This window comes from Peromyscus leucopus, chromosome 15 (genome assembly GCF_004664715.2).
Source record: "Peromyscus leucopus breed LL Stock chromosome 15, UCI_PerLeu_2.1, whole genome shotgun sequence".
NCBI classification, from domain to species: Eukaryota; Metazoa; Chordata; class Mammalia; order Rodentia; family Cricetidae; genus Peromyscus; species Peromyscus leucopus.
In genome coordinates, this window is record NC_051076.1 from 9653318 (window position 1) to 9675038 (window position 21721).

General features: G+C 42.6%; 1 protein-coding gene across 1 annotated transcript in view; it reads right to left on the reverse strand.

Annotated features, from left to right (window-relative positions):
* Positions 1 to 21721, reverse strand: part of Ush2a (usherin) — a 688259-nt gene that overhangs the window by 108405 nt on the left and 558133 nt on the right. Inside the window, 3 exon segments of the mRNA XM_028876752.2 lie at positions 8875 to 9032; positions 9902 to 10085; positions 17741 to 17848. Of these exon segments, the coding sequence (XP_028732585.1) occupies positions 8875 to 9032; positions 9902 to 10085; positions 17741 to 17848 (450 nt within the window).

The window sequence follows — 21721 nt, forward strand, 5'->3', positions numbered from 1 at the left end:
GAAAAGAAGGTCCCACCACTGCCATCACTTTGCAGGGCAGTGACATGCAGTCTGTGGCGTCCCTGAAACCCCATGCCATCTGCAATGGATCTGAGATGATGGAGCCCTCTGGTATCCTGATGACTAAATGAAATGAAACGGGCATATTTGTTAGAATCAGCTGGGGAGCCTCACGACTTGGTTAGTTCCCAAGTTCATAAATTCCTGTCAGAGCAAAAGGAGCCTCGGAAACGCGAGTGCACCAATCTACCCTAAGTGCAAATGGCAGTTTTGTTATTTGGTGTCAGAGTTACCAGTCGCACAGTGACAAGCTGCCATAACACATTTTCTTGTTCTCTGAAGAACAAGGGTTATGTTGGTTAATATTCCTGGCAGTGCTCCTTTTCATAATTTACAACAACTAGATGCTGATAGGTTATTTAACATTTATGAAGTTAAGATGTAATCAGAAAAACCCTGATTATCTTTACAAATAAAAAAGTTAAATTATTCAACTTTTTTTCCCTCTTTGTGGCTTCATTTCACAGCAGGTGCATACTTTACAATGGGACAAGTCAATCATGTGAGCCCTTTTTAAATCCTTTTTTTAAGCAACAGGAGCAGTAACAATTCTAAGAGTAAAAAAAAATGTATAACACATTAATTCAGTCTGATAGCAGCATTTGCTTCCAAAGACAGCTTACGCTTAGAACAGTGTCTCTAACACACTGGCCGACACCCTCCTCTGTGCAGGCGCGGGCGTCTCAATTATGTCCTTTTGGGGGGTGAGAGGTGAAGCAGGCTTCCTTCACTTCTTTGATGATAACTGTAGAGGATGCTGACAGAGGCTGACAGCTCCACGCTGTAGCCTTTGCTCCCTCCGCAGATGGCGGGGTTTCCCAGAGGAGGGACGATGTCTCAGCTTCTTCAAGCCTTTCAATGTGACCCAGTGTCCCAATCCTGCCACACCCATGAGCGGGGATCAGTAAATATATTCTTGTTGGTTAAGTGAATACAAGGACCATTCTACCCAAAGGCAGATGAATTCTGCATTCTATGAGGTTTTGAAGCTGCAGATAAAATGACCCTGCTGGACCATGGGTTGGATTGCCCAGCAATTATACTGTGGTCATTCGCATATTCTGTATCTATAGTAAAATTATTTTTTAATTGAACTTGATTATATAAATGATAAAATGATTTGCTCTATATATTAATTAGGAAGAAAAATAGCATATGGATTTTTAACAACATATACACATGCACACATACACACATGACAGCAAACCGGACAATGGTCATTTGGACAGGAGGTGGTCGAAGGCACTGTGGGGGGAAGGGAGGGCAGTGAGGAGAGAGACTATGAACAGAAGACACGATAGCACATATGAAAATGCCATAATTACACTCATCATTGAGTACACTGAATATATGCTAACGCTAAAACATTTAAAAATTAAATAGTTAAAAAGAAAAGTCATGAGACAAGATAGGCCCTGTAGGTTGCTTCTGATAGCTATGTAATGAATGGCCTAGAGAAAGCCACAGTTTTAAAAATCTACCTTGACTTTTCTCACTGGTAAAATATGGAAAATAGGTTGGTGTGGTGACCCACACCTCTGATTCCAGCCATTTGTCATGTTGAGACAGAGGGATTGCTGAAATTATAAGGTTTTCCTTGACTACGTAATGAGACACTATCACCAAAACCCCAAACAAATGTAGAATACAGGACATGAGACGTGAAGTTATAGTTACTGAGAGGGATAAGTGTTTATCTCAACAAAATGCCTAGCTCATATTAAGATTGAATAATGCAAGAAACATTTACTTATTAATATGCAAATGAAACATAAATCATGAACTGGGTTTCATCTTTTTTGAAGCTTTCCAATCCTTGTCATTTGGTTACTGCACTCAACAGTGAAAACCAAAACAACAGCCAATGTTGAATCGTCCAAATTAGGGCAAGGTGAATTTTTTATTTAGAAAAGTTGATGTGAACTTTGTTGTTAAACAGATAGCATCCAACTCCACTCACTACAGCTGAGGATTTAACTCAACATTCACTGGGGTGTCTTGTGTCTATAGATGGCCCATATTGTGGCTAACTAACCTTTCATCAAAACGTGATTAATAAAAAGTATTTATGTGCCCATGCAGGATTAATTAAAATGATTTCCCAGCAGAAGCATGGTTGCCAATTCTTTTCTTTAATGGACTAAAAGATAAATGGGCAAGGGAAAGTGCCAGGGTTTCAATATTATGCCTTAAACTTAAATAACTCACCATCCTTAGTGAGAAAAAGCTCTTGCTGAATGCGGTGCTATTGTTAATTAGGACATGATTAAGGGGTGGATAGTTCAAAATATAGTCATCATCTTGATAAATTACAATGGCTCATTATTATCTGCAGAGTTTAAATAATTTTGAATGTTTGGGTTCTTAAACAGCAGGACTGGCTGCCTCTGTTCTTTCTCTGAGTAAACGGTTTATGTTCTATGAAGCCTTTGCTTCTCAATATTCTACCATTTTTCATCCATTAAGGTAACATATATCATTGCTTTCTTTCTGTTGGATCTGTCCTGGTCCAAGGTCCAGAGCGAATACTAGGAAAGAGGACACTTGAGGAGGACACTAACCTGGCCCCTCTTGCCTTTAATTTGAACAACAACTGGCTAGTATCTTTTCAGAACTGTTTAACACATGGTCTTAAATATTCACACCTCAGCAATGGAAGGTAAGTTACTATCATGACTCCCATCCCCTTAAAAACATTCTATTTATATCCTATATAATTTTTTCGTTTCATTTTATTTTTCTGTGTATGGGTATTTTGCATATGTGTATGTCTGCGCTTCATGCTCATGCAGTACCATTAGAAGCCAGAAGAAGGTGTTGAATTCCATGGGACTTGAGTTACAGACAGTTGTAAGCTACTGTGTGGGTGCTGGGAATTGAACTTGAGTAATCTGGAAGAGCAGTCAGTGCTCTTTTACCATCGAACTATCTTTTCAGCCCCGATTTATTTTAAATTATGTGTATATGTGTCTATGAGTACAGATGCCCACAGAAGCCACAGGAGGGCATCGGAGCTAAAGTTACAGCAGTTATGAACTGCTTGAGTGGGTGTTGGGAACGGAATTGAATCTGGTCCTTGGAGAGAGCAGTCCTGACTCTTTCCCACAGAACCATCTCTCTCTAGCTCCTTCCCTCCTCCTCCTCCTCCTCCTCCTCCTTCTTCTTCTTTTTGTTTTTTGAGACAGGGTTTCTCTGTGTAGTTTTGGTGACTTTCCTGGAACTCTGTAGCCCAGGCTTGCCTCGACTTGCAGAGATCCGCCTGCCTCTGCCTCCCAATTTCTGGGATTAAAGGTGTGCGCCACCACCGCCCGGCTTCTTCCCTTCTAAAAAGGCAGAGCCTGAGCTTTGGGCACTGTGCAGTCTGCCCAAGGCCACAGGGACACTAAGAAGGGGGGCTCATTCCACACTGAACCTGTCACCTTCTTTCCTGAAAGCTGATAAACTATGCAGCCATCAGACAATAGCAACAGTCTTCGGAAAACACAGGCATGTGCCTATTTCTTTTTAAAGTCAATCTCTCTCTCTGTGGTGTGTGTGTGTGTGTGTGTGTGTGTGTGTGTGTGTGTGTGTGTCTGTGTTGTGTGTGTGTGTGGTGTTGAGCATCCATGAAGAGAGTGGTGGTCCTTAACAGCAAATCAAGTGTATGGATACTTTTACTCTGCAGGGCATGGGAAATTTGTATTTCCTGCATGGTAATACAAACTTCCTATTTCTCATTGCTTTTTCCATGAAGTCAGCAAACATCTTGTAACATATGTTGCTGTCCATCACCCACCATACAAAGAGCAGGCATCTTAATGTTTTACGGGTTTGAGTGTTTTGGAATTACCTCTACTGACATTTATCAGTTAAATAGGGAATAAATGGACCCAGCTTTACCTAGGACAGAGAATATTGAACAAGGCTGTAAGCCAGTCTTAGAATAATGTCTTCATGGGTAGTGGAGACATTTCTCAACCTCCCCTGTTCTCACTTGCTCTTACTTGCTGAGTCTGGATGATTCTTTCTGGACTCTGGCTGGGTAGGCAGAGTCTTCTGATTCATCCATACACGTTAGTTTGGTGACTCTTTGCCCTTACAGCGCTTACCATTTCCCAATTAATTCTCCCGCTCTTGACTTGCCTGACCAAACACCCTCCTTCCAGAATCATTTGGTTTTAAACAACAGTATCCCTATCCCCTGGACCCCTTGGCTACCACTTCATAAAGCAGACTGCATATCTCATGCATTTGTAAGACTTCCAGTGAAAAATGCAAAGCTTTGGATTGGGGAGTTAAACCAAAGTCAGGAAGGAATTACTTGTTAAAGACAGCAATTGAACAGATTCACATTTGAATCCTGGCAATGTCTGGTGACCTTGAGCATATGATACTATTATTCCACAATTCAAATTCTTAGTACAGGAAATTACCTCTTAATGTCTGCATAAGAAATAACTGGAGCCTGGGAGTGTTTGGCACATAGTAGGATTTAAGAAGTGTGCATCCATGATATCAGCTCTCACTATCACAGTTACCCTTCCCCTGGGTGTCCTCACTCCTTTTACCAGCAGATTTATTGGCACGATCTAAGATGTAGTTTATCGATAGCATTGGAAACATAATTTGAAAACCTGAAATACAGTTAATTACCTAGGTAATTCTTGTGTTGCCAAGCAACCACATGGACTATTTGCTCCCAGCAACTTACCTGCCTGAGGTTACTCTGTCTTTATTGATCCCCACAAAATGCACATGAAAAGAAATCAACTAATTCCATCAATATTTTGGCTTTGTATGTTCAAGAGAAAACCACTGACTTCTCTCTTCAGGAAGTAGTGTTGCTGACCGCTTTGGTTTGGTATAAGAGAGTCTAAACTTTGGTGGTGCATTTGAGTCATGTAGAGAGCTCTTAAAAACAAACAAACAAACAAACAAACAAAAACAAACAAACAAATATCTCTTGCCTGTACCTCAAGAGAATCTTTTTCCACGAGCCTTGAATGGAAGATTTGTGTTTTTCTTTTTGGATGGAGTTTCGTGTAGCCCAAGCAGATTTCCCACTTCCTGTATAGCTGAAGAGGACTAAACTTCTGATCCTCCTTCCTCTTCCTCCAGAGTGCTACAAGCACAGTGTGCACCATGTCCGGGATGCTTAGATATAGACCCAGAGCTTTCTGCAAGCTTCCAACTGAGACACCTCTTAGTCTGAGGATTTGCTTTAGAATAAGATCACCAGGAATTCTAAAGTCTGTCCACGGTTAGAAACTACAGATGTGGATTCTTTGACTTTCTATGTTTATGGTGCAGTAATTCTGAACTTCAGAATATGGGAGAAGATCTAGAAAATTCTGTAAACAGCTTTGCTCAAAATAACTTTGCTTCCCTTCTGCTTAACACATATATTTGTGGCTACTCAGTACAGAAAAAAAATGATCCCAATCAAGAGACAATTTCTGATAGAACCAACTGCGCACCTTGCACAGGGCACAGTCACCTGATTTCCTGAGTTTGGAATCCTTCCAGGCACCAGGAAAATGATGTTTAAGATTTCAATCCTTCTATATATGACATTGTTTCTGTAATGGATTTCATGCATCTACAATATTGACAGGTTTGGAAATAATAGATTTGCTAACAATTGGTTAAATAGAGTTAGCATGTAATTCTTCATTTTCCTTTAGTCTGGACTGAAAATTTCGACTAAGCTTGAGATAGGAAAGAGTTACTGTTACATTTTATAAGCAAGGGTTATCTTTTATTCCATAGTGGGACTTTCCTTATTGAAAGTATTATATATCCAACATAAAAAGGTGATGGTGAATTCAAAGAAGAAAATGACACAGTGCTAGGAAATTTGAGAAATGTCTTGAAAAATTTTTAATACTGTACTGTACCAAGTGCTTTTGGCATTTTGAAAATGAAGCTATTAGCTCTGAGAAAACGCTGAGAGAAAATACATTTTAAAGGTAAGTGTGTTTGTATGTATGTGTTTGTGCATGCACGTGTCATGGTGTGCTCATGGAGGTCAGGAGACATCTTCCCACTTGGTCTAGGCAGGGCTTTCTTGATTCTGTTGTATGGAGGGTTCTGAGACAGGTGGACTCTGAGGTTCCTCCCAACTCTCCTGCCCCTGCCTCCCATCTTGCATGGGGGTGCTAGAATTATAGGTGCGCACTACGGCACCAGCTTCTTGTGTAGGCTTGGGGGATAAGACTCTAGCCATTAGGCTTGCACAGCTAGGCTGCTGTCTTTACCTGACGAACCATTTCCTGGGCCCAGAAAATAAATATAAAAGAGTTATTAAAATGATTGTGTTGAGGCTATTAAGAGTTAAATTTAAAAGATCACTCACTTGGTAGCCCAGGTTGGCCTCGAACTCACAGAGATCCACCTGCCTCTGCCTCCCAAGTGCTGGGATTAAAGGCGTGCACCACCACCACCCGGCAACATTTATTGATATAAAGAATAGCAGTGCTAAACTCACTGCATGGTGATTCAGATTACATGTTAACAAAGAGATGTTTTCCAAAAAGAAAATTTTTGAGACAAGTGATATTGGTTAGTTTGTAGATCTCCATGATGTCTGTTCTACAAACCAATCAGGTGTTATGTGTATATATTATTAATTAGATTTTTGACAATTTCATAAACGTATATAATGAGCTCTGGACACTCTCACTTTTCACTCTCTTGACCCCTCTCACTGCTGTTAATTCCCTTTCCTCCATAGAGGTTCCTTCTCCATGTCCATGTCTTCTCGTTCTGTTTTGTGACTCACTGAACTTAAGCGGGGCCATCTGTCACAATGGGCTAGACTACCCATTGGAGCCAGAGGGCTTTCTGGTGGCTACACAACCCAGGACAATGGCTCCCCCTTCACAGCACCCATCAACAGCCGTAAATCTCCAGGGAGGGGTAGAGCCCCCACACCCCACCCCATCCATGACTGTCTGTTGACAGGCCCAGCCTTGTGCAGGCTCGGTGCAGGAAATCACAGCTGTGGTTGAGTTCATGACGCCCATGTTTGTATCATGCCCAGAAGATGGTGTTTTCAGTCCGTGATGATTATGTAATTCAGTGACAGGCATGTCCTTGATTATTTTAAGAAACAGGTTTGCCAATGGCCAGAATAGCTATTTTTAACACTGGACTGACTTGTGGTTGAACTTAGGCTAATGGAGTTTGTTTCAATTTCAATTTAAGAGCGGGGATTGCAAACAAGATCTAAGGCTGAGGGCCCCATGGTGGAGTGTATGCTTGGCATGTGTAAAGCTGGGGGTTCTGTTTTAGAACCCCAGAACGTTTATGGTCAGCGTATGTAGCCTAGTGCTAGATGGTAGTTTCTTATATAGTGTGTGCAAAGTCCCAAGTTCTCTCTCTAGTACTGAAAGAAAAAATAAAATCAAATATTTTGAAAGTGAATTTTAAGCCTATAATCAGGTTTAAATTTTACTTAATCACCTGTACTTTATGTCGAAAGATAGGGATGATTCCAGTCTCTCTCCCTTGCTCCCCCTTTTCTCTGTGCATGTATGTACATGTTCATGTATGTGTGTGTGAGAGAGAGGTGAGGTGAGGTGGTCTGCTTACACACACAGAGGCTGGAATCACTGGCAGGTACCATTCTCTATTGTTCTCCAACTTATTTTCTGAAACAGTCTTTCTAGAGCCTGGAGTTCTCAGATTCAGACAGAAGAGCAGGTTAGCACGCCTCAGGGATTGTCCCATTCTGCTCTCCCTCTCCGGGACTATAGGTCCATGCTATCACACCCGGATTTCTTACATGGGTGTAGGGAATTTTACCTCAGGTCCTTGTATGAGGATGGAAAGTACTCTACTCACTGACCTATCCAGCTCTTTTATTTCATCTCCATAGTATCTACCCAAGGATTATACTAATATCAGAATGTAATAATGCACTAAATCATCAAAGCAGTTTGGCATTGATGAAATAGCCTAAGGGAGGTCACTGAGCAGAGAGGGGACATCCAGTGGTTATCACCATTCACACAGTAAGCTCATAGTTAGAACAGGCCAATGTCTTCCCAAGTTCCCTGATGCCATACAGAAAAAAACACTCTAGGCCAGTGAGCCCACCCAGGATCCCTGTGGAAAGGAATGCCCAGAGTGGTTATACCCTCTGATTTGCCTCAGATATATATGCATGAGTGAAAAGACAGAGTTTTTAGAATTTTGAATTCCAAAAATACACTGCTTTGATAGAGAGGCAGATAGATGTGTCTACATATTTATATAGGTAGATATGCATGCATGTAAATGTACATACGTGTAGAAATGCATATTATGATAATTTGAATGAGAAATGTCCCCATAGGCTCAAGTATGTGAATGCTTGGTCCCCAGATGGTGGAGGTGCTTGGGGGAAGTTATGGAGCCTTGAGGAGTTGGAGCCTTGCTAGAGGAAGTGTGACACTGGGGGCAGGCTTTGAGGGTTTATAGCCATATCCCACTTCCGGTTCACTCTCTGCTTGTGATCTCTCAGCTTCCTGCTCCACCTGCCTGCTGTCATGTATTCCATTGGAACCATAATCTAAAACAAACTTTTCTAAGTTGTTTCTGTTTGTGGTGTTAATATTGCAGCAACAGAGGTGTAACTAATATATATATGTAGACAATCACACACATGTAGACTTACATGTGTAGATGTGTATTTTGACTGCTCCATTCATATTTATCTGTGAGGAAGCTGTGATTTACTGTGAAGGCACATTTTCAGCCTGTTTCCATTAAACTATGAGAGAGAGACAGAGACAGAGACAGAGAGACAGAGACAGAGACAGAGAGGGAAATTATTTCATTTTTTTTCTTTACCTGGCGTTGGCCATGCTACAAATATGGAATCAGAGCCCAGTGCGGTGACATTACATGGGGGACGGACGTCTTCCGGGGTTCTCACGGGCGTCTGGACAACGTACTCCTCGCTCACGCTGCTGCCTCCTCCCGTTTTTGCTTCCAATTTGTAAACGTACCTGAAGACACAAAAGCTGTTATCAGCCAGTCTTTAAGAGACTGGGACAATGTTTGCTAGCTTCCCAACCTGTTGTTTGGCCCTAAATTTGTGACAATATTTGAATTCTTTCCTATGAGGAATGCTATCATGAGCTTGGTCGTGGCGTCGAGCATTGACCACGCTGCTCTCTAGAGCGGTCTCCCAACGCCATGTTGAACCCTGTAGTCATTCATGGCTTTTCCAGAGAATTTCAAGAACATCTTGGGGTGTGCTACTGGGCTGTGAAAATTCAATTTAGTCTTTTCCATGTCTAAATGGTTTGAATTTCAGGGAGATTCATTTAGAAGCAGAGATACTTAAATTGATCTGTTATCTTCCCCAATAAAACTAAATTATTCTCTATTCTCTGCACTGAAACATCTGTTGATGTAGGGTTTATCTTGTGTCTGCTGAGAAATGAATGGGAATGAATTGCAAATGGGTGGCTAAGATGACTCCTGTAGACAGAGCATTGCAGGGTGGTGAGTGGAGGGGAGACGAGAAGCGGTAGGTGACGGCAACACGATTCTCCTAATCTCTTCAGTTGCTAATTTTGGAACATAAGTTTTAAATACCATTGGATAATTTTTGAAGTTGGACATTGTATTTTATATATTTAAATTTCTCATGACTTTTTTGTCAAATAGAGGATGAATTATCTGTATGTTAAAAGGATTTCATGTAGGCTGAAAACTAACAGCTAGTTAGCACTTTTATCCGTGACAGCATGGCTAATGAATAAGGAGATTAATTCAATAATGGGATAACATTTTAACGGGAGATATTCTTTCTCAGCCTTGAACAACTTAGAAAGCTTACAGTGTGGTTGGCCAAGTTCCCCTCTCTCACCTGCTGTTGGGTTCCAGGTTTGTATCAGTGAAATTCTGTTCATCACTGCCGCCCACGAGAAGCAAGCTTCCATTACGCCTCAGCTGATATTGAGAAATGAGGCCGTTGGGCTTTTCTGGAGGATTCCAATATAATTCCACGGTTGTAGAATTGATGATGATGTGTCGAGGTGTCACCCAAACTCCTGGCAGAAATGACACAGTGAGGTTTTATTGTGAGGATAAAATACATGCCTTGTGAAATGGGACAGCTCCCTCCACAAGCCAGCTGGCCCTTCCTTATCTGTGGGTGAAAGCAGTCTCACTGTGGAAGAGACAAACATGCACGCACGCACGGCCTTTGCTTTGGAGATGAAACAAGTCACCAAGCCTGGATTTGCTTTCCCTCTGGCTTAACTTTTGAATGCCACACCCCTAGCCGTGGGAAGTTTCTGAGGCTTGGCCTTTGTTCTGGCTGTAATTTAATGCAGGAAAGCTAGAAGAAAATGTGAGCATTTGAAACAGACACTCTTCACTTGGGTTGTGTGGAAGGAAGCCCAATCAGGCATTTACCGGAATTATCCAGTTCAGTCAGTTAGAATTTCTACTTCCCTCTTGTACCAGGGGCTATGCATGTCTTTTTTTTTAAATACTTTCTGGCCTGACTTCCTGGTTTCTCAAGATTCTTCAACTGTCTCTTAAAACACTGGAGTGTCTTCCAGCCCCAGGATCTCTCCTCTCTTCTGCATTCTTCTCCTGCCCCACCCCCACATCCTCTTCCCTCCCAAACTCCTTGAAGATCTCCCTCGCTCACCTATGCAGAAGGCTCCCCACGGCATATTTTATACCAATTCTCCCGTGGGCTTCAGACGAATCCAACCCTTCATGTGACACTGACATTTAGCTATCTATTTACATGTCAAAAGCTCAAAGCATCAACATTGGGACTCTGGATGTTCCTTCTACAGGATATGTAGCTCCAAGCTCGCCCACAGATTAATTTCCTCAGGCAAAACACACAAACGGAATTCTTCTAAGGTATCCCGACCCCTTTACTCCCGTCCCTGAGCTCCGCAGACCCGACAAAGTTCTCGTCTTCACTGCTGTCTCTCAGGCCACAGCCTTTCATGTACTTCTGTACTAGCATCTTGTCTTTTGCCGTTCTGGGGACTGAACCCAGGGTCGGCCATGCTGGCCACCTGCGCTACTCTGGAGCTGCACCCTTAGCTGCATCACAGCCTTGAAGCTTTTTAAGTCTCCGCGCCTTGGCGTCACTATGCAGCTAGAGAGCAGCCTTGAGCTCCTCCTCCTCCCTCGGGCTGGATTACAGGGGCATGCTGCTGCTGCCGGGCTAGCTCTGCTCTAAGTCTCGGCTTTCTCTACACCTTTGGAATCTTCTCAGCACTCTCTGCTTATTTCATATGTGTTAGGAAACACATGACTCTTATTTTTTCATTATAAATATTTTTATTATATAATTAATTTAATTTTACCTATCAGCCACAGACTCCTCCAAGGCAAGGGGAGTCAGCCCAGCTTGGCAGATTCAGTTGAGGCAGGTCCAGTCCCCTCCTCCCTGCACCAAGGCTGAGCAAAGTGTCCCAGCATGGGCCCTAGGTTCCCAAAAGCCAGGACTCCTATATATATTTTTATATCATTCCCTTCATACCATGGCCTCTGTGGTCACTATTTCTTGATTTCTTGTCATGGTCTCTATTTCTCCTCCCCTAGCCTCCCTAGCACCACAGTGGCCCTCATGCATGGTCCTCTGGCCACACCCTTCTCTATCCCCAAATACTTCAAGCTCAGGTCTTCCCTGTCACTAGGATTCACACTTCCCCTGGATGGCACCTGCTTCAGATGCCAGAGGTTTTGCATCTTATTTGCTCAGTCCTCTGTGTGGATTCCTCTGTCCCTGCAGCTTGCTTGACATTTACTGTCTTATTCTAGCTTCTTCCAAGGGGATTCTGACTCAGTTTCCAGCACACATACCTTTTTATTTCCCTCATAACCCTTATGACACCATGATCATCTTTTCTTTGATGTGTTACTTTTCTTACTTTGTTATGACTGGATGGTCCATCCACCCTTTTGCCTGCTTTAATACAAAATTATTTGGACTGAGGCAGGGGTCTTCAGTCTTATTTGTCAACATGTATCTATAAATAGCAAACTAATATGGGTAACATATCTCCTGAAGATATTACATTAGGCAGTCTAGACAGTTACAGAGAGTACAGTTGATCATGATAAGATTCAATGTTTCATGATGTTGAGTCTTAAGCATAAAGGATAAAATATGTTCAGAAATAGCCACAGTTCAAAGTCTGTCCTTAATTATTCTTTTAAAAATAATGTTTTTGGATTTATGTACTTTTAATTTTATGTGAGTGTGTTTTGTATATATACATGTGTATCATATACGCAGTACCCAAAGAGGGCAGGAGCAGGCACTGATTCCCTTGGAACTGGAGAAACAGATGACCGTGAGGCACCATGTAGATGCTGGGAACTGACTTCAGATCCTTTTTGCAAAGAACAGCCAGTGTTCTTAGCCACTGATCCATCTCTCCAGCCCCTGAGGCACTCACAGATGTGGAGAACCTGATGGCAGAATGGAGAGTCTCCTGAAGGTGGCTGTGCTCTGCACAGACCTCATGCCTTCTCTAAGGGGCTTTCACAATGCCCCTTCTATTAGGTTCCCTACAGTCAACAGTTTCTGAGTGAGCATGTCTGCCGTGCAAGCTACTCTGTAAAAAGTAAGTCTCTGACATTTTTAGAAGAAAAAAAAATGCTCAGGACATTCAAATACAATTTATTCAGCAGCACACTGAAGAAAGGAAACAGTCTAGATAGATTTCAAAGGGCCTCAAGCGTATGGGCATTCAAAAGAGCAACTGATTTCTGAGAAGAAAGCTGTCCATCTTGTTATCCCTCAATGCTAGACAGAGCACACACTGAGGCCTAGGTTTCTCTGCTGACAGCTTCAAACAATCATTTAGAGTTCAGACTTCAACAGCACATGGACTTGTTGATGCAGGAGATGAAGCACCAAGGTTTAATCGGCTTCTTTGGAGCTCATCTCTCTGTCCTTGAGGGATATATTAGAATTCACCAAGGAAGACTGAGGAGATATACAGTGGGTGGGATACTTGCCACACAAATGTGAGGGCCAGTGTTTGAATCCTCAGTGCCCACATGAAGGCTGATGGAGCGGCCTCCCTGAAACCTTGTTTTTCAGGGCAGTCATAAGAGACCTTTAGAGAAAGCTAGCTGACTACAGGAGCCAAATTTGCAAGCTCTGGGTTCAAGTGAGAGACACTGACTAGATCTATAAGGTGGAGAGTGACTGGTAAGACATCTGGTACCAATGTCTGGCCTCTACATACATGCATACATTCATGTGTTCACATGGGTGTGTGAATGCACACACACACACACACACACACACAACACATATGCATGTGTGCTCATGCATACATGAATGCTACACACATATACACATACAAAAAATTTGCCAAAGAACCAAAAAAGCCATAGCCTAGTTTCCAGCATGCATTTTCAAGGTAGCCTATGCATATATAGGTTCTAATGAAATAAAAGTAACTTAAATTTTGGAGTTGTTTCATGTTTTCAAGTCAAGTTTTTCATGTGTTCAGCTCCATGGAAGCTGGCTAAAATTACATGTCCACAGATTCAATTGGAAAGATGCAGTTTCAATGTGCAAACAGCAAATAGTAAATGCTATATATTTACCTGCAGGGTGGGCTTGGGCTGTTGTTACTTTAACCCTTCAAGGCATAGTCGACAGAGTGAAGACCTACTTGAGTGAGTGAGTGCCAGGTGTGAATTTGCCCCTTTTTTCCTCCCACACTCTAACTGCAGCTTTAGCACCAGAAAACCGATCCTATTCTGTGTAGTAGAGGGCAGATCTGAGGCAATTCAAGGGAGGAATGGACGGAAGGAAGAGAACTGACCTCTGGTGCCAGGCTAGGGCTAACCAGGTGGGGAGTTTGGGGGTCAAAGTTAGTAGGTAGACTATAGCAGCTGCTTTGACACAATGACTACCAGAAAGAAATGCTGCTACTGAATGTGTTTTAAAGTGATCTTGAGTATTGTGTACTATTACCCACTTCTAAAGTTCCTGCAAACATCCATTAGCTAAAATTCCCAATGTTTATTGTGAATTGGCTTCTTAAAATCTGTTGATGAAAGCCAGTTCTGAATGAATTCATTACAGCAAGGATGCACTGGTTTACATAGTTAAATGCTATTGTCTAGTTTACTCATTCAATCTTCTACACGACTTGGTATCCCTTTCTGTTAGGTACTGGGGGTGTGGGGAAAAAGGTGTTCTCCTTACTCTTCCAGTTCGTCGTGCCATGGTAAATATAGACTTGTAAGTACAAATACTATAATTTAGTATGATTGGTGATTAGAGAGAAGCATGGGGCAGGGAGAGACCCAGCAAAGGAGCCTGGCACAGACTGTGGGATGAGATCAGGAGAGGTAGAAAGGAGGCAGTCCTAGGGGTAAACTGATGTAAGAGGAGCCACATGGGCTGTGGTGGACAGAAGTTAGCTGGTGGATGGTACAGGGGCAGCAGTAAAGAGTGAGTCAAGCTACATAGAGTCTTACAGAAATGGAGAAGTGTTAAGGATGGCAAACACTAAAATAGGACTCCCCATTTCATGGCATGTGGTCAAGACCACCAGATTAGCAGAGGGAAAGCTGGAGGCATCTATTTGCTATATAAATATGATAAGGATTTGTTTCCCTGGAAGGAAATTAGATTTTAGGGAGCTGACTAGCAGGAAAGAGGCTCCTTTTGACATGGGGGAAGAATTAGGAGGGGACTATGAGAAAACTGATAACTAGCGTTGGAAACGAACCTAGTTAGGAGAAGCTGGAGAAATGAGAAGGATGTGAACAAAGGCAGAGGGAGAAGGGATGAAAAAGAAGAACGAACTGAAAAATGAAGATTTACGATGGGTAAGATTTATGAAGAGTGACATAGTATGTAGAAAGATGGAAGTTTAAGCACAGCAGGTGTGGGACTGAGGTGATACATAAGAGACCAGGAAGAAAGGCAAGGCGGGGCAAGGGGTGGGGTGAGAGAGAACTGAACATTGAAGATGGAGATCTAACAGCATGGTGGCTGCACAGACCTTCCGTCCACGAGTACATCCCAGTGAGAGCTTAGCCTTTGGCAGCTCTCAGTCTTTATAAGAAGGTAGACAGTACTCTAGATCCAGAGGTGTGTGAACTGAGTAAAGGAAGGGGCTAGAGGGGCATCAGTAAGCCAGGTACAGAAAAGAGGAACTGGAGGAGCTCAAGGTGGACCATGCCCAATTTGCCTTTTCTTTTTCCCAATGTTGATGTTAAGCCGGGATATGGTTTTGTATGATTTCACCCTAAAATGAGTTGATCTTACTGGGCCAGCAGTTCTTCTGAGAAAATAGGGTCATCACCCAACCTGGGCTCTTCCCACTACTTGATAAAGAGCCACAATTCCCGATGGGGGTGAAATTGTAGAGAAGTGTGTCCAGGTTTTCCTGAGGCCACACTGTGTATTAACACTTTCTGTTTAGATGTAAATCAGAACAGGAGGGAAAGAACACAGGCTTCTTTGAATTTTTTCCATATGTACTCATCACTCTCAAATCCTAGACTTGCAAACTGTGTCTGATTTCCTGCAAAAGTGGCATTTCATAATTGACTGTGCTTGGGTTAGTAATTTAAAAGTTTATTTTTTATTAAATTATGAACGCCTGTGCATGTGTGTGCGTGCACACGCACAGGTACTTTTGGAGGAGGCCAGAGATATCAGATCCTCTGGAGCTAGAATTACAAATGATTGTGCCTCATGTGTGTGCTGGGAACTGAACTCAAGCCCTTTGGAAGAGTAGTAAATGTTCTTAATCACTGAGCCCTCTCTCTAGCCCAAGTTAGGGAATTAAAAGGGTAAGTTTGTCTCTACTTTGTAATAATGCTTAATGTCATTGATGATTGGTCACTTTGCAGCCCCCAAGCCAAACATTGGGACTATATTCCTTTGTATACTCAAGCCAACATTGGGACTGTATTGATTCCCTGAACAGGTTATCCATGAATGCACATACACAGCCAGAGAATGGACCTAAAGCTACATTGCCTCCCAGAGGAAAACCTTATTTCTTTGCATAGTTATTTCTGGAGAGGGAACATTGCATAATGTTAAAAAAAATTGAGGACATTTCTTATAACACATTCCCCTGTATCATTTAAAGTTATATTTTTCAAGGCATGAGATCTAGACCCTTTCAAACATTTTATAAGGGGAAGTGGGAAAACAGATACATTTAGAAAATAACAAGAATGTGGGTTTGGTTGATGAACCAATACTAGAGACCCCCTACTTTATCAGGCTTGAGTTTTAGCCAAAACAGGTTGGTAACATCTTTAGAGATCACCCATTATCATCAGAGTATCCATTTGATGGTTTACCTTTCCAAAAAATCCACTGCTGCTTCCTTCCTTTCATAGAACACCAAGCTCTCTGACATGAAGCATTCTTTATATAGAGAACATCATTAGTGAGCTCCTAGCGAGGAGCCATATGCCCCATATGTGGAATTTTCCATTTTATTCCCCATTTGCTGGTAGGAAGTTTAGATCTAATATTCCAAGGTACAACAGTCCTTTCAGTAGAAAAGTAATGAACAAGTGGTTTGGGACTCTATCACGGCAACGGACTCCATGATCCTCTTTAGATACTTATGTATGTATGCTTTGATTTCTCCATATGTAAAACAGGCCAATAAGAAAGATTAACAAATAGTGGATCCCTACAATAGCCTACTGAGCATGTTTTTCTTCCATAAAGAAAAGGGCATCACACACCCCAGGTCCCAAACCTCAGGGGCTCATTGTCATCACAGGGTTGGTAATTCCAGATTTTTTTCCACGTGTACTGTATATTTATGACTAGAAATGAGTGGAGTCATCTGCCACCATTTTCACACAGAAAGCAGTTACCATAGCTCTCCAGCATCCTTATAGGAACAGATCACTTTATTCCTACGATGTGATTTCATTTAGCAATTCTCCTTCTCAACAATATTTAAATTGTTCTCCACATTTGGCATTAAGCAAAATGATGCTTCCACAGCCATCCTGACACAGGTCCCCTTCTGTGCATCCGGATGAGTTTCAGGCATAAATAATGAAAACTTAACTGCTGTGTTAAGGAATTAAGATTTTGAATTTAACAGACAATACCAATTTGTCTTTTAAAGGGGGGGGGATCTCTCTGTACATTTCTTCAAACAGCCTGGTGGGATATCTCATCCATTTTGTGTGTGTGTGTGTGTGTGTGTGTGTGTGTGTGTGTGTGTGTGTGTTATAAAATCCCTGTTTCTTGGGGTCCACCACAGCCTATCTGCACCATAAAATCTTTATGTCTGTGATAGTTCTTAATATCTCCTTCAGTATATTCTTTGCATATATACCTAGTAATTATATTACTATCATTCTGATTTGGTTTGAATTTTTTGAAGGCAGAGGCTGATTTCATTGGCTTCAGCTACTTACTCACTGTTAAAAGGTTTAATAATTGAGATTTTTGAGGAGCTTCATATCCAGGTATGTATTTTTCCCTATAAAAAAGCAAATCTCAAGGACTTAAAGAACTTGAAGTAATTTACTGTGCGTGGCTGTGTATGGTTTACTCAAGCCTGTAGGAGAAGGAGACATAGGATATTATTTTATTTTATTCTGTCAATTTTATTCTTCCTGCCTTGTTTGCTACAAAAAGCTTATAAAGTGAATTAAAATAGCACATACAAACATTTTCTCCAAACCACAGATTTGTCCTGGTTACCTTGAGGGGCAGCCTGCAGGGTCTGACCTACAGAGGGCTCACTGGAAGTACAGCCGGCAGATGTACAAGCTGCAAGTGTGAAGCTGTAGGTTGTGTATGGCTGAAGACCTAGAGGAGCCAACAGAAAATAAAGCACAGCTTGAGAGGGTTATTCATTAACAATTGAGCACCGGAAGTTACATGCAGATTTGTAGATGTGCTCTGCAAGGCAGGAACCTGTAGCCTCACATGGGTCAGACTGGAACCCACAGTCCCACATAGGCCAGGGAGGAACCCACAGCCCCACACAGGCCAGAATGGAACCCACAGCCACACACAGGCCAGAATGGAACCCACAGCCACACACAGGCCAGGCAGGAACCCACAGTCCCACATTGGTCAGGCAGGAACCCAAAACCTCACACAGGCCAGACAGGAACCCAGAACCTCACACAGGTCAGGCAAGAACCCACACCCCTACATAGGCCAGGCAAGTCAATCATCCCGGCATAAACTTCCTGAACAGTTATGCTGATCAAAAGTTTCTGAATGCTCAGCCATCAGAGATACTTCAAAATTTATGATTAATAAATTCATCCTTCTCAGATCCCCCCTACAAGATGTCATTAAAACTGTCCCACTTTTTGTACCAGAACATCTACATCCCGAATAGCTGGTTCCACCTTGAAGAGTGCCAGGGTTCCTCCTCATTTTGTTTCAAAGTCCTTCCTTGCATTGTGGTGAGACACTTCTGTCGCTCCCCCCCTTGGGGACCCATAGAACCAATCTAATTTCCTTTCCACATTACTCGTTCTTTAAATATTTGTAGACAGTTACCAAATCCCTCTGAGTCTTTCCTTCTCCAGACTAACCACCCCAGCTCCCGTGACCGCCCCCACATGAAGAGGGGAGAAAACACTTGAAAGGAAGGTTGGATGCCTCTTGTCTAGGCTCAAGCCATATTCAGTTCTTGTTAACACCAGCTTACACTTTTAAGAAAAACAAACAAACAAACAAACAAAACCCGCTGCACGCTTTCCCCAGGGGTATTCGTGGGGCACATTGTTCTTCTGCTGGACGCACTGCTTTTGTCTTGACACACAGATTGAGGAGATTTCAGTGAGGGCGTAGCCCTTATTTACCTTCCACTGCATTTATAAAGGAACACGGCTCAGCAGTTCCCCAGCAAGGCCTCAGAGGGAACAAAGAATGGCTTGATCTATTTATGACAGAAGTTGTCCATGGTTATATGTCACTGCTCTGTGGCTGATGACCTTGGCCAAGTTACCTAGCTTCTCTTTGCCTTGGTCTACTGATCTGTAAAATGGGGAATCACTATAGCATGTAGCTTATATGAGAAGATGAAATGGGATGCCAGGTAGTATTTTATATCAGCAGGAGTAACATTAAGGCTCTGCAGCACTCAACAAGAAGTATATTGAGGCTTACAAGGTCTTTCTTCGATTCTTGAGAAAATTCAAACAATACCAAAGCGTTCTCAAAAAAAAAAAAAAAATAGGAGACTAGTGCTTTGTCAACAGTCAGATCGCAGGCTGATTTACGGCGCCTACTCTGTGGTTAGTATGTGGGCTTTCCACACCCTTCCAGCTGCATGCTTACACATTTTATACCTGGGGGCATGATTCTTCCTGCAGATTTGTTCCCACCTTATCCTGTCACTTCATGCAGATTGCTCGCGTTCTGTATTTTTTTCTTTACAGATTTCCACTACTCTAAATAATACACCAGTCCCTTTCATCTCCTGAAATAGTTCTTTCCTTGCACAGCGTTCTGTATCTTTGGTGCTCTAGGCGTCTTTTTCTTGCCTTTCTTGCTATGGCACAATTGCCAAAAGAGCCAGGACCCCACTTCACCTGTGAGTCTATCCTGCCAATGGTGATGGCACACAGTAGATGCTTGCTGAGTGAATGGAGGAGTCAGCCCTCAGATTGTTCAGGACTGGAGTGCTGGTCTGGGTTCTCCGAGGAGCAGCGGCCTGAGGAAGCCGGAGCTGCTTGACATCCAGCCTCTGGGCCTTTTGTGTCTCCTTATGGACCCAGCGATAAGATCCAGGTACTTATTTGATTGTAATCTTCCATTTGGTTGCTAGGGAGGATTTACATAATTTTGATATTTACCTGATTTTTAGACGAGGCAATATGACTAAAGATCTAAGCCGTCCCCAAATCATATAGCTTTGATAAAAGCTTATAGGAAGATGCTAAGCTAATAAAACCTAAGAACTCAGAGAAAATGGAAAGGGACATCCAAGAGTGAAAGCCAGAGGTCGCAAGGGCAAGCTGGTTCAGCCAGCAGTGCCAGCCTTTCTACCCCACTTCTGAAACACTGTTTCAACTGTACCGCTGTCTTTCCTTGTTAGAGTGCATGTTCTCTGCAAATAGAGAGGACATCTTTGGATGGCTTCTGCACTCCACCCACCCCATGCCTGTTTTATGAGTCCAGTGATAACTTTTTGCTAGCTTAGAGAACAGCTCCATGAACAAACATGGCCAGGGTAAGGGCTATGAGATGTGATGCTCATCACAAGTATGACCCCACCAAACAGGACCTTTCTCATGGTTCCACAAGCATTTCTGCCTACAGCATCTACTTTGCTTTTTTTTTTTTTTAATTTTTGATATTCTCCTTGTTTTGTAAAGTGTTAAATAATAATGATATAAATGTAATTTTTGAGTATTAAAGTTTTCTGTGTTTTTTTTAGGTGCAAGTGTAGAAGGACACAGATGAAACAGGTAGGGCTGAGTGAAGGATAGAAAGTTCCAAGCACTTCTGCTCTTCCAGTTCTAGTCGCAGCCCCCACGGTGAACGACTCACAACTGCCTGCAACTCCAGCTCCAAGGGCATCAGAGATCTCTGGCCTCCCTGGGCACCTCCATGCAAGCACACAGATACACACATTTAAAAATCAAATACATCTTTTTTAAAAAGTCAAGAGGTATTTGTTGGCATGTTTATCTTTCAAGAGTGTTTTCCCAGAAAAATCTCAGAAAGAAAAAAGTGATAGCCCCATCCTATTTGACCTCTTGTGTTCTGGCTCTTCTGGTTCCCTGTGAGCAGCAGGTGCTAAAGACAAGTTTAGGAAGGCTATTAGAAGAGAAAAGACATCATCAGAGAGCTATGTCAAATCTGATGAGATGAACAGGGTATTTGTAACATGGAGGTTAGGGGAAAACCCATGGCTGTGGACAAGAAACTGACATGTCTTTCTAATACAGCAAGTCCACAAAATGGCCCCATGAATCAATGTTATTAATAAGTGGTTCTGGGGAAACTGGGGTATTCGGAGTATTGAAACCTGACTCCAGTATCTTACCTGGAGACGATCATGCAATGCTGTTCGTTCTTTGCTTCTGTGATGACAGTTATCAGGCGAAGGTTTATCATGTCTTACAGGTTAGAGTTTACCATCAGAAGAGGCCTGGGAAGGACCTCAGCAGGAGCCTGGAGGCAGGAACTGCAGCAGAGGCCATGGGGGAATGCTGCTTGCTTGCTTGCTCCCTGTAGCTCACTCAGCTACCTTTCTTACACAGCCCAGGGGCAACCTGTCCAGAGTAGGCTCCACCCACAGAAGTCTGAGATTTTCAATACTCCCACCAATGAGCAATCAGGAAAAAATTCCAGAGACATGACCACAAGCCAATCTGATGGAGGCAGTTCCTCAATTGAGAGTCCTCCTCCTGGGTGTGTCTAAGCTTGTGTTGAGTTCACAAAATCTACGATGTGGATCAAAAATGTGAGACCCCAAACTCAGAAGCTCCTAGAGAAAAACACAGGGGAGATGCTTCAGCATGTTGGTGTGGATGACAATGCTCTGGCTATAACCCCAAAGCACAGGGAACAAAAGCCATTGTAGGCAGACAGAGCCTCGGCCTCATTAGACTGAAAAGCTTCCGCACAGCCCAGAAAGCAGTCAGGAACATGAAGAGAATGTTCAGGTGGGAGAAAACACCTGCTAACCCTTCATCTCCTGAGGGCTCACTA